Genomic DNA, 14,067 nt, shown 5'->3' on the forward strand with positions numbered 1-14,067 from the left:
ACATAAAACGTTTTTACCTCTATTCGAGGATGTGAAACATGCAACTACCATCACGATACAAGAGGTTGAAACATGTAATATCATGTCCCACTACTCATGTTTCTCTCATATTGATAATATTGTGCTCTTTGTTGCTGAATTTTGGCTTTGGTGCTTTACTATAGGACGGATGTAAAATAATGTATTTCCCTGTTTCTGTCATATTTACTTCAGTTGAATTGTCTTGGACATTTCTAAGAGAGTAAGAACTGAAACAAAACCAAATAATATAATGAAATAAATATGACACAGCTTCAGGATAAAATGAGAATCCTATTTTTTTTTTTTTTTAGATAAAAAAGGGGACTACACAAGGGTCTGAATATTAGGAGGCAGGGAACATGGGGGGCCATGTAGGAGACCAGTACATTATTTCTAAGGAACTATTTGGCAATATTTATCAAAATCTGTAAAAGAATACATGTTCTTTGGATTTAGTAATTCCACTTACAGCAAACGGAGTTTGTGCAACTCCATACAAACAGAGTTTGTAATGATTTTGTGTTAGCTTAGTGATTCAAAGGACTTTCCAGGTGGCACCAATGGCAAAAGAAGCTGCCTGCCAGTGCGAGAGACCTAAGCGAATCCACTTCAGTCCCTGGGTCTGGAAGATCCCCCGGAGAAGTGCATGGCAACCCACTTCAGTATTCTTGCCTGGAGGATGCTATGGTCAAAGGAGCCTTGGCAGGCTGTGGTCCATGGGGTCGCAAAGAGTTGGACATGACTGAAATGATTTAGCACAATGATTCAAAAATTTTTTCCAAGAGTATCTTGTTAGTATACACCACAAAGACACTATTTTAAATTGGGCCTTTTAAAATGTATTTTTTAATAAAAGCATAAATGCACATGATAACAATTAATATTTGAAAAAATATGCTAATGAGAAACAGTCTCTTCCTCTCAAATGCATATTTAACATTTTGATAGTCATTTCTTAATTTAATAAAAATTTCTATTTACTATATTTTTAATTCATATTGTTTTTACCTTTCTTCCTTTTTCTGAAAACCTCCCTCTTTTTTTATCTGCTTATTCTTGAGATATACTCTGTTTTTCTATTTTTAACTGAATCTCTTACATTAAAAATAGCTTTATTGAAATATAATTAACATACCACAGAATTGAAGTGTGCTGTTCAGTATTTTTCAGTATATACATAGGGTTTTGGTTTCATTACCACAACCTAATTTAGAGCATTCATATTTAGTTAGAGATTTTGTAACAAAGTTATTTAATATTGCTTTTTCTAGAATAATATAAGGACCTTAGTACTCTTTAATTATCCAGTGAATGCTTCCTCATACTTTTTGTTAAAACTTGAGTTCCACAGTTTAAAAAAGAAGTTTATGTAATACTTTAGGCAGCATATCTAAGCTCTATGAAGTAGTCAACAAGCTGGAGGAACGAGTTGCTTTACCCTCCCTATTTTGGCTTCCTTGTCTTTATAACGGGAACAATAGTCACACCTTTCAAAGGGTTGTTTCAAGGATTAAAATGTAAATATGTTATTATGTGGGAAATTACTCTGATGTACTGGAAGACTTCAAGTATGTGCCTTGATAGGCTATCCTCGAGTTCATGGAACAGAAAATGTGCAGATTACAGTTTATTTAATCCATTTAAAACACCAAGTACAATGTATGGAGAAAGAGATGGGCTAGGTTAATATGCATAAAGTACAGGTGGGTTGAAGGGCCACATTACCTGAATCTCTGATATAGATGCATCCTCTCTCAGTGTGGCATCACCCTTCCCTGCTGTTGATGTGTTCCCAGGACCAGAGTTGAAATTGGGCCTAACAGATGAAATGTAGGTGAGACACTGACACACACTTGATCTGGGAGACAGCTGGTGACAGGTACACTTGGTCAATAGCTGTGCTCCCCAGGTGGCCTATGGGCAGCTGTGGATTTTATCCAGCAGAGGATCCAAAATGAGAGTCAGCAATGGGTAGTCAGTTAAAGATCTCAGGATTGTGTGTCTCATGCTTAATTTACATCTGCTGCTGCTGCTGCTGCTGCTGCTAAGTCGCTTCAGTTGTGTCCGACTCTGTGCAACCCCATAGACGGCAGCCCACCAGGCTCCCCCGTCCCTGGGATTCTCCAGGCAAGAACACTTGAGTGGGTTGCCATTTCCTTCTCCAATGCATGCAAGTGAAAAGTGAAAGTGAAGTCGCTCAGTCTTGTCTGACTCTTCGCGACCCCATGGAGGGCAGCCTACCAGGCTCCTCTGTCCATGGGATTTTCCAGGCAAGAGTACTGGAATGGGGTGCCATTGCCTTCTCCGATCTATGTTCATAGACATGCTCTAATTACTTTCTGCCTGACACCCCTCAGGTTACTAATTTACTTATCTATGCTTCCTGTGGCTAATGAAGCTCATCCATCCTATTTGTTTTGTTGTCTTCCAGAGCAGAATTGAATACTCCCCCCAAATAGAGCAACTGCAAATTACATGTACATAATGCATTTACCTTTTATGTAGAAATAACTCAATAAATGTTAGCCATTATTGTCAATATATAGGATGGCTTTAGTATTTAGCAACCGAGTCAAACTTGATCAGATCAAACAACAAATTAGAAATCTTTGTATGCAAGTTATTTGTCTTGATTTTGATCTGAAATTGACAATAAAGTACAAAACTTATTAGCCAGATTTTTTTCGTATTAATCTAATTTATCCTCCCATCATTCCAGTTGTATAGATTTTTGGCTGTTGCTTACAAGGCTGGTAGTACTGTTTTGTTTTGTTTTTTTTTTTCCCTTCCCTACAGGCTTATCCTCAGTTTGTTCTGACCTACCTAGAGGAGCTAAATGTGCAAGTAGATGTGACCCAGACAGAGTATCACCTTCACCATGGTGCCTGGACCACAGATCATCAGGAGCATGGCAGCAGCTTAGCAGAAGAGGTCAGTGTAGTGAGCCAGAGGCAAGACAGAGCTAGATCTCTGAAAGATATTTTGAAAAGAGGAAAAATGTTTGGGTTGTTTTCAAGAGGAAAGAATGAATTCACAAATTAGTGTTATTGATATTTAAAATCATATCCATACATAAACATCTATTTATATACTCATATTTATGTAAACACCTATGTGTATATTTATATAAGCATTCTTTTGGTTAAATAAATGGTGACACACCAGCTTTTCTTAGGACTGCCTTCTTTTGTTCTCACCACACACCAAAGGTTTATGTGCTGGATGAAGAAGGCTGAAGGAACCATGAAATGTGCACTGTTAAATTTTTTGGCATATATAGTTTAGACATTTCCACTCAGTGAAAATTAGCTACATAATTCCTATATTTCATTTATTAGGTTCTGCAAAAAAGTGCCAGTATCCCTGATTTGAAGCAGCTGCCAAAGCCTTCAGACACCCACTTAATGCCAGAAGGTTCTCTTGGGGAGACAGGGCAGCTGACAGTGGCCCTGGTGAAGAAACTGGAAGAGAAACATCCTAAGGCTTCTGCTCAGAGGTAGGGCACTGACAGAATGGAGCTTTATTGCTCAATGACATTCGATGTTTTCCTTCAGTTTCATGTAAGATTGATTTCTTGAAGATTATTGAAATATCTCAAAAGCCCTTTGGCTCTTAAGCATGTTGTTTTCAGGTCACATTTGATAAAGAGAGGAGACATTTATGTGTATTTCATTGAAGACTGATATATGATATTGTCTATTAATATAAGTATACTTAGAAGGGTTACTGTCCTGGGATCTCATGGAAATATTCTGAAATAACATAATTAGTATAAGGCAGTACAGAGCATATATACCCAATTGTGAAAATATCAAAAGGTCTTAAAGAAGGGCACACTCATAGACAATCCTTTCTATGTTCCACAAGAAGAATATTGGGTTAGACCTAGGTCTAAGTGCATGACAGATGGTCTTAAGTAGTGATAATTTAACAAATTGATATAATTCCATCACTAGAATAAAACTAACATCAATTATTTTGCTAACTGATTGACAATCACCCTTGATTGGAAAATGGATACTATTTCTTTGGTCTTCTTCATTTAACTGGAAAACTAAGGTTTATTATTATTATTTTTCTAGGGTTTGGTGTTGTCAAGCACAAAATGACTTTATAAACTGCAATTTCAATAGACACTTGTTTGAAATTAACTATTGATTGAAGTACTCTTAAAGGAGTAATATAGTTCTTATACTCAGTAAAGTTCAAGATAATACCTGTTTAAATATTCTAATGGTATATAGAAATGTCTATTGCTTGAAAAAAGATTTTCTTTTTTACAAAGTTTTTACATCTTTATTGAGACATAGTTGGCACATATTAATAACACTGTGTAAGTTTAAAGTGTGCAATGTAACTTTATTTCAATTAAAAGCTATCTTATATTCTTAAATTATGTATTCCTGCTTCAGTGTTCAATAGGAGGGAAATATTTTTTTCTTGATAAAAATTGCCCCTTCAATTTATTGTCTCTCTAAAGTATTTATCCCTCAAATCCTTTGATTTTGTTGTTTCAAGTAAGATAGGATGCAAACGAAATAATAAGCTTAGTATCCTACTGTTTTATAGTATGGGGGTGTCCTGAATCTGTATGAAAACCTGTGTTCCAGGACCTCCTCCCCCAGTGTTTGCTTTCCACTTGTACATAAGGTTCTCAACTCTCTGATGCTCCCCGACACAATCACAAGGCTTCAGCTACACATCCAGGCCACTTTCTATCTGGGTCACCAGGACATAAGTCCCTTAGGAACAGTCTTTGAAGTTTTCATGTAAAACACCGGAGCGCTGAGGAATTAAAATGCTGTTCTATGAGGTCGTCATCGGTCTGTTTCTGTAGGTTCACTCAGCAGCCATTTTTACTCTACTCTTCTTGAGATAGTGCTGGGGGTTCGTCATTATCCTGGGTTCTATTCCAGGAGGCACAGTTTCCTCCTGCCCTCAGATTTCCAAAACCTATATGGGGTTTTTGTGTTTGTCTCATGCTGGCCCTCATGGGTCACTGTGCAGGAACCAAAGTGCTAATTCATCTACTTCCCTATAGCTTCTTCAACCTGGATTTTTTTTTTGAGGGCTTGGGGTTTTGGATAGTTTGGGTTTTTTTTTTTTTATGTTTTCTGTTGTATCTTCCTTGAAGCACTGTAGTCTGATTATGAAACTTAGGAGAAAAGAATACAGTACTGTATTAGGCAATGTGAGACAAATAAACAATGAAGCTGTTAATCACAGTTAATTTACCACAGTACTTGTTTGAGTTGTTAGAACGAAATGAGATGACTTTAAATTTCAGGAATGTAGTAAGTACTCAATAGGTAGAGTTGTGAAAATGTTCTGAAAACAAATAGGGGTAGAAAAGAATTTTTAATGGAATTTGTATTTAGATGTGTGATTTTTTAGTCAATAGAAATTGGTAAATATATTTTGGATTTTATTTAATAAGAAATTTCTTAGGGCCATTTTCTTAGAGAGGGTTCCTCAGGGTTTGTGTCTCAGGATACAGCGACTTTTCCAGCCTTCTTCTTTTTTTTTTTTTTTTAAGCCACAGGATTTATGTGTATTCTTTTCTCCACCCCCACAATTTACCACAATAGGTGTAATTTCTGTTTCTCTCCTCTTTCTGTTCCTTAACAAAGTTATCTTGAATAAACAGTTAGTACTTAGAGCAATTACTTTCCTCCCATTTTGGAAGGAGTTGTTGGGCAAAATTAGAACATGGTATTGAACTTGGCCTATTGACTGCTTTGAATCTTAGGTTGTCTTGTTAGGTTTGCATATTTTCCAAATATAAGAGAATCAGTGCATTATATTATCATAGCTTTAAAAAAGGCATCACATTGTTTTTCTCTTATTAATGATTTTATGAAATAATATCGCTGCAAAAAATAAAGAAATAATGTGCATGATACAAGTTGTGGAAATTGGGAAAAAAATAGAATACTAGGGAAAACATTAAATAGAAAATAGTCTGAAAGAAGCATATATAATTGAAAAGAATAAAATGATATAAATGTGTGAACTTCCTTAGAAGTAGCCAAGGAAGGAGAGAATCAGAAGTAGCCAAATTTGGGGAAAGACACAGAAGTAGGTAGTTATTGCAGGTAATATATGAAAAGGGAAGATAGCATTTGATAATTAATAACATATACTGACTTTGCTTAAGTGCTTTGTGTGCCATATTTTCCAGTAACCTATGAGGAATTGTTACCAAACCAAACTTGGGTCCACTTGCCTAGATGCAGTAAAGCCCACCTGCTGTCACTGGGTTGTGGCAAAGCAAGAAAGAAAGAAAAGAAAGAAAGTGAAGTCACTCAGTCGTGTCCGACTCTTTGTGACCCCAAGGACTGTAGCCTACCAGGCTCCTCCATCTATGGGATTTTCCAGGCGAGAATACTGGAGTGGGTTGCCATTTCCTTCTCCAGGAGATCTTCCCAACCCAGGGACTGAACCTGGGTCTCCGCATTGTAGGCAGATGCTTTGCCGTCTGAGCCACCAGGGAAGTTGTGGCAAAACAAAGTGCAGCATTAATGCAGGGCACCAAGCAAGGAGTCCAGGGCAGCTAATGCTCAAACCCTCTGATAGGTTTCAGGAAAACATTGTTAAAGGCCAGGTGAGGGAGGGGAATTGAAAATATGTGATCAGTTTGCACACAATTCTTTGATTTGGTTGATAGTGAAGTAACAGGGTGGTGTCATATTTTCAGTTCTCTGGCTCCGGTAGGTCTGGGAACTACCTCCTCATGGTCATCAGGAAATTAATATCTTCCATTTGGTGGGGGTTTAACATCTACAAAACAAGTCAGGAAATGTGTTCAAGATACTATTATCTAGGTACTTCAGAGAACTGAAACAGAGGATATGGAGGGGAAGGGTCTATCATAGGAAGATCCCATAGGGTCCTGCTCCATTACAGTATGTAAAACAGGGGTATTAATCTCTGTTTTACTGATAAGGAAATCTAGGTATAGAGAGAACAAGTTATTTGGCTGAAGCTTCCAGCTGTTAATGGCATTTTAAGGCAGGTCTATTCATACCTTAAGTGTTCCTCTTAGCCTCTATATTGTTCTGCCTGACCATTCATGTTCTCATCTTAATGATTATTCCACATTTTTAGCCTTTCAAATGGGGCCTATTATTTTGACTGGATATCTTAGAAAGCAATCTTTAAATAGGGTGGAATAGTTTAGAAATACAGTGATAAAAGATATATCAATATATGCAGCTTTCAGTGAAGACTAAATAAAAAGTAGAAAATATTAAGGGAGAGTGTAAACCCCTGATTTCTTAGATTTACTGATTTAGAGGCTTGAACTTGAATGGATTTGAGATTTTAAAAATCCTCTTTCTAATATCATAACTATAACTTGTCGTGATTAACCAAGGTATTTCACACCTTGCGTGGTGGTTCGGTTCAGTTTTGTATATACTAAATTTGGTGACATGTAAGAGCTGTCATTTGTTGAATACTTAGCATATGCCAACTGCTATTCTAAGTACTTATTTATTCTTGTAGCAATGTGATAGACTGATCTACTTATTGTATAATAACCTGATGGTGGAGGCACTATTATTATCCATAAATATGTAGCCACTATGGCTCAGAGAGGTTTCAGGATGTGTCCAGTCATACAGCTAGTTAATGGGAGAGATGGGATTTGAATCCATATCCACTTGGATCTATAGACAATGTTCTTAGCCACTGTTTTATTCCTCATTCCTAGTAACTTTTATTGTATTAATTTCATAACAGAATAGAACGTCATCATATGAGGAGCCATATTGTCATTGTCATTTATGTGTAAAACATAAAATTTTATGTGTATTACATCATAAAAGATTTAATTAAACTATTTCCATTTTGATTGGTATATTATTTTGAATTATAGCCTTAAAAAACTACAACAACCATCACAAACCAGGTCATCTACAGAATCACTTCATTTCATTTACATTTCAAACACTTACAGAAAGCAACTAATTTTTTATCTTTTTTTTTAATATGAAAAAATTCTTTTTTCCATTGAAGAGAAAGGAAAATCTTCTACTGTGTTATGCCTTTCATGTGAGATTCTTAGTACATAATAGGTTATATTTTTTGTTTGCTTGAAAGCATTTTGCTTCCTCTATTAGTGAGATACAGCAATGCAGCTCTCTTCTTACTTGGGTAAAGTAAGTTGTGTGTACATTTAAGTCTAAGTTTAGTCCAAAGTAAAAATAGATGCCATCATCTGGCGTCTTTGAGTATGTGGAATGTGTTGTTTACCTTAGTTTATCCAGTGGAGCCCTTTCCCCTTATTTAAATTGAGTAGGGGGTGGGGAAGGACCAGGACAGCCGACAAAGCACCCTGACCCAGCTTGTCACCCAGTGACCTGTGAGAAGGAAATAATGAACTGTGAGTAGCTGTCTTCTTAACTGCTTCTGACAGGTTGCCTTTGGGCACATCTGTGTTAGTTGCATTGGAAAGGCCTTTGTTCTTTTCCCACTAGTGACTTTGTGGAGCGCTGAGGGGTTTGCTAGCTACTGTACTCCTAACCAGCCCCTGCCTTCCCAGGGAAGCAAGCAGCTGCCGCAGATCACACTGACATTTCTCTTCATGACTCAACTTGGCATGTACTTCATTCTTTCCAAAGAGAACAGATATTTAAAAGTTCTTTTAAAAAAAAATTTTTAATGTACTTTAATGTCTCATGAGCTTTCCTTCTACTAAGAAAGCAAGTAATAAAATACATTTATTGTTTTCATAGTTTTTTTATAGAAAAAGTAAAGAAAATAGATAACCTACCAGATGGGCAGGTGACCTGAAGGAAAGATCAAAACATTAATAGTTGCTAATTATTGATATTGATTTAACAGTTTAAAATTTTTGTATACTGTTTATTTTTAAAATTTTAATGACTGAATATTATATTTGCAAAAGGACAAAAATCAGCATATGTTATGAAAAGCATTTTCATGTGAATGCTTTATTAGTAGGAACATTTAGACTAGAATAGGTAAGGATATGCTATATTTGGTGCAGATATTCCACTTCTACTTTTAAGATGTTTCTATCTAATAACTTAAACTTTAAAATATTGTAATATTTACATTTTAAATTAATCTAGTGCATAAAATTATTATAATCATTAGGAGAGGTAATTTGAAAAGAAACAGGTGCTTATGTCCCAGGGTTTCCTGAAGTTATCACTGCTATTTCAATCTTAACAAAGGCAGAACATCCTGAATAATGTATATTATACCCTATGAGAATTGTTTAAATTAAAATCAAAGCTTCATTTATAAGATGTAATTCCTGAATCAGTTTTAAACTCTTATTTACATTTTTACAATTGCTATAAAATCCATCCTCCTACTGTAATTAAGTCTGGCTGCAATCGGCATGGAAGAAACCCTGAGCATTTGGTACTCAGTTTTTTATACTTACTCTTCCAATAGAATATAAATCCAAACTATTACTGCATTGGTCAATTTTTGTAAGGTTTTTTTCCCCTTGATATTAATAGAATAGAAGAAATGAAGCTTGAAAGAACTGACACGCTTGTTCCCGCATTCAAGTTTTTTCTCTCTTGGTAACAGGTTACAGAGGCACTAGCTGGCAGAACTATTATAATCTTCTGCTTTTCAGAGAAAGGCAGTAATGAGAAATTCTTTAAGCGAAAAAATAATGATCATGTCTCCATAATTATAATTTGTAGAAAAATTAAAAATTGAAAGACATTGATTTTGAGTAGTCAATAGCATACGATTTATTACTTTATCAAATAATTTATGTAGTTTTGCATATAGTTGATGGTAATCTATAACCATCTTATTTGATTAGAACATTCTCATTTTGTTTATCACACATCAACACAATCTTTGTAGAGACAGTGAATGCGCCGATCAGTTTTGATAATAGCAAACTCTGTCTTTTTAAGGAAAGGGGGCTGTTTAAATTGCTACACTCAAATTCTTATTTCTAGAATGCTTCCCAATAAAAGCAAATGTAAACATAGTAATTGCCTGTGATATTCACTAAATCCAATTAAGATTCCCAGGAAATAAATCTCCTCTTAGGTTATATTACAGTTACTCACTGTTGAAATGCTCAGTTTTAAGCATTACCTTTAGCTCTTTTATACTATATGAGAGCATGCATTTAAGAACCTGAAATTATTGTGTTCCAGAGATGCAGAGATATGCTTATAATTTTTTTTTTAATTAGAAGAGTTAATATCCTGATTTTGGCTGATATTATTGCCAGTTTACATTTTGGTATATTTAAAAATTAAGTCCCACATGTTCTCTGTGAACTGCAATAAAATGAACACATAATCTAATTGCACCTGCTTTTTTGAAACAAAGTCAAAATCAAGCATTCCAAAGGATTAGGTTTATATCCATAAATGTGTATTAATTCAAAAATTATAAAGGCTTTCAAATAAGCATTTTATGATAAATTTTTGTTCCACTTACTGCAATGAGGTACCCAAACCTTCAATTATGCTGCTTAATTTACATTTAAAAAAATGTTCTACTTATCATTCTGTTTTATTCAATATTGTCTATAAAGCTATTCAAGGTATGAGTGGGAAACCCTACACCTACAATCTTCAAACTTGTATCCCCAAAACTAGAATGTCTATCTTGTATTATCATAGTGAAAGTAGTAGGTAACAAAGTTCTAAAATTGGGTGATGTGGGGGGAAGACCAATGGTAGATGTATTATTAGGTTATAATATATGGAATTATATGAGAACAGAATTCAGGCAGTTACTTTGACTGCCACAGGTTATCTTCCTGACTTGTCTGTCTCCTTCTCCCCTGTCCCCTTACAATCCATTCTCCACATAACAACCAGCAGGATACATTCATATTAATAAGTCAGATCATGGGCAGCATCCTCAGCTCCAAATATGCCAATGGATTTTTATTTCCTTTAGAGTGAGAGCAAAGTCTTTACTAGATGCTAAAAGGTCTTACTTTACAAGGCCCATGGCATCTCCCTGACACCTTTCTCCCCTCCCTTCCCCTATTCTAGCCAGTCTGGTTTGTTTCACATTTGCCAAGTGTGCTTACAATCTGTCACTCTCTTTCCCTGCTTTGTTTTTCTTCAGGCATTTATTACTGCCTGTCCCAAGTGTATTTATTTCCTGAGTTGTCCCATTAGACTGTGAACTCCATTTCAGCAGGAAAAAAATTTTAATTCACATCTACACCTCCAGGGCCAGAACATATCTGGTACATGTGTTGTATACAGTGCATTGCTGTGCTGTGCTTTGTCACTTGGTCGTGTCCGACTCTTTGCGACCCCATGGACTGTTGCCCACCAGGCTCCTCTGTCAATGGGGATTCTCCAGGCAGGAATACTGGAGTGGGTTGCCATGCCCTCCTCCAGGGGATCTTCCCAACCCAGGGATTGAACCCAGGTCTCCTGCATTGTAGGCAGATTCTTTACTGTCTAGACAATCAACACAAGGTTGTTGAATGAATGACTGAATGAATGCATGAATGAAGGACTGTGATTAACAGAAATAAGAAAATAGAGAGGGAGCTAGTCTGAGCATTCATATATACATTTCAAGACCCTCACTGTCTGCTGGATGATTATAACCCTTCACATGTGTCAACCCAAAACTGTGCCTGATTATCACAGTGGTTTTTCTAACTAATTTCTACCCCTCTCTTTTCTTTCATCCTTTATTAATGTACAGCTACTTGCTGAGAATTTTCTGTATTCCAAGAACTATCCTAGGCACTGGGGATACAATACTGAAAATACAGGTACATGTTCTCACCTCACAGAACTGCCCTAACAGAATCTAACAGAGAAGAGAGATATTAAACAAATCACTACAATAAAAGGAGGATGATAAGTATATTATAGGGAGAAAGAGTAGGAAATGGCTACCCACTCCAGTGTCCTTGCCTGGAAAATCCCTCAAAAACAGAGGAGCCTGGTGGGCTGCAGTCCATGGGGTCGCAAAGAGTAGGGCACGAGTGAGTGACTAACACTTTCACCTTCACTTTAAGAGAAAGTATTTCATCCTGAGTACACTTCCCTGGTGATATGCTTTTGAAATATGGCTCTGAACATCTCACTCACAGACTGACAATTCTTCAGTGTTTACTAGTTTCCTGCTAAGTTAAGTTCCCTGCGAAGCATCAACTGGCAGACCCGCCGCACTCTTTTCTTGTTTCAGAACCTCCCTGTACTTATCCAGGCCCACACTGGGCTTTCCTAGTGACTCAGACAGTAAAGAATCTGCCTGCAATGCAGGATACCCAGATTCAAACCGTGGATCAGGAAGACCCTCTGGAGAAAGGCATGGCAACCCAACCCAGTATTCTTGCCTGGAGAATCCCATGGACAGAGGAGCCTGGTGGGCTACAGTTCATGAGGTCTCATAGAGTTGGACACGACCGAAGTGACAGCATGCATGCGTACAGGGTGATTAGACTTGGCATCTGCAGGTTTTCTTGACCAAAATGCCTTTACTTCATTTTTCTACCTAAAATCCTACTCTTTGCAAGGCTTGTATTCACTGATGGTTTTCAGCCTTTCTTCTTTTATGATATATACTTTTAAGGATATAAATTTACCTTGAAGCATGCCTTTAGCTTCATTCTACCAATTTTAATGTTATATTTCTATTATAGTTTCCATTTTGTTGTAATTTTTGATCCATGAATTTCAGAATTATATTTCTTAATATCTAAATATATGAAATATTTCTGGTTGGGGTGTGTGTGTGTGTTTGACTTCTATATTAATTTCATTGTGGTTGAAGAACATTATTGGTATGATTTCAACTCTAATATTTGTTGAGATTTGCTTTATGGACTAAAGCGAATTTTGAAGTTTTTATAAGTGATCCATATGTATTTGAAAAGAATATGTATTCTGAAGTTTGGGGGCACAGTGTTCTATCTATTAGGTCAAGTTTGATAATTGAATTTTCAATTCTTGGTTATACTTACTGATATTTTAGAGAAATAAATAAAAGCTCCCTCAGAGAAAGGCATGGAAATTTACTCCCGTATTCTTGCCTGGAGAATTCCACGGACAGAGGGGCCTGGTGGGCTACAGTCCATGGGGTTACAAAAGAGTCAGACGCAACTGAGCGACTAAAGAGCAACAAAAGTTAGGTGCAACTTTAGAATTGTTATATGTTTTTGATAAATTAAACCTTACATTATTATAGAATGTTACACTTTACCCCAAATAAAATCTCTTTTTTTTGACTTAAAGTTTGTTTTGACTTTGTTTCAAATTTTTGTTTGCATAATTTTTATCTTTAATTTAAACATTTTATCTTTATATTGAAAGCATATAGCTTTTTTTTATTATAGCATATGTTTTCTATCACAATTAAAAGACAACTCATGTCTTTTAATTGAAGTATTTAGTCCACTTACCTGTAACATAATTATTGATATTTTGGGGTTTAAATCTAACATGTTGCTGTTTGATTTCAGTGTGTTCCATCTAGCCTATATTCTGTATTCTCTTTTTTCCCTTCTCTTGGATTTATTATGTATATTATTTTGTTTTCTTCCTCTCAATTATCTTGATAGTTATATGTTCTTTTGGGGCTTCTCTGGTGACTCAGAGGGTAAAGTATCTGCCTGCAATGCAGGAGACCTATGTTCAATCCCTGGCTTGAAAAGATCCCTTGGAGAAGGAATGGCTACCCACTATAGTATTCTTCTTGCCTAGAAAATACCATGGACAAAGGAACCTGGTGGGCTATAGTCCATGGGGTCACAAAGAGTTGGACATGACTGAGTTATTTTAGTGGTTGTTCTAGAGATTATTTATTAGATTTATCAACATCTAATATAAGTTCCACCAAAGCGGAAACAATTCTCAGGTGTGGATGTGTCTGGTGATGAAAGTAAAGTCTGATGTTGTAAAGAGTCTGATGTTATAAAGATCAATATTACATAGGAACCTGGATTGTTAGGTCCATGAATCAAGGTAAATTGGATGTGGTCAAGCAGGATATGGCAAGAGTGAACATCTACATTTTAGGAATCAGTGAATTAAAATGATCAGGAATGGGAGAATT

The 14,067-nt window shown here is 36.1% G+C and overlaps 1 protein-coding gene across 1 annotated transcript in view; it reads left to right on the forward strand.

The window, feature by feature from the left end:
• Positions 1-14,067, forward strand: part of DCDC1 (doublecortin domain containing 1) — a 469,967-nt gene that overhangs the window by 293,735 nt on the left and 162,165 nt on the right. Inside the window, exons 18-19 of the mRNA XM_006060826.3 lie at positions 2,818-2,952; positions 3,360-3,517. Of these exons, the coding sequence (XP_006060888.3) occupies positions 2,818-2,952; positions 3,360-3,517 (293 nt within the window). The remainder of the gene's footprint in view (positions 1-2,817; positions 2,953-3,359; positions 3,518-14,067) is intronic.

This window comes from Bubalus bubalis, chromosome 16 (genome assembly GCF_019923935.1).
Source record: "Bubalus bubalis isolate 160015118507 breed Murrah chromosome 16, NDDB_SH_1, whole genome shotgun sequence".
NCBI classification, from domain to species: Eukaryota; Metazoa; Chordata; class Mammalia; order Artiodactyla; family Bovidae; genus Bubalus; species Bubalus bubalis.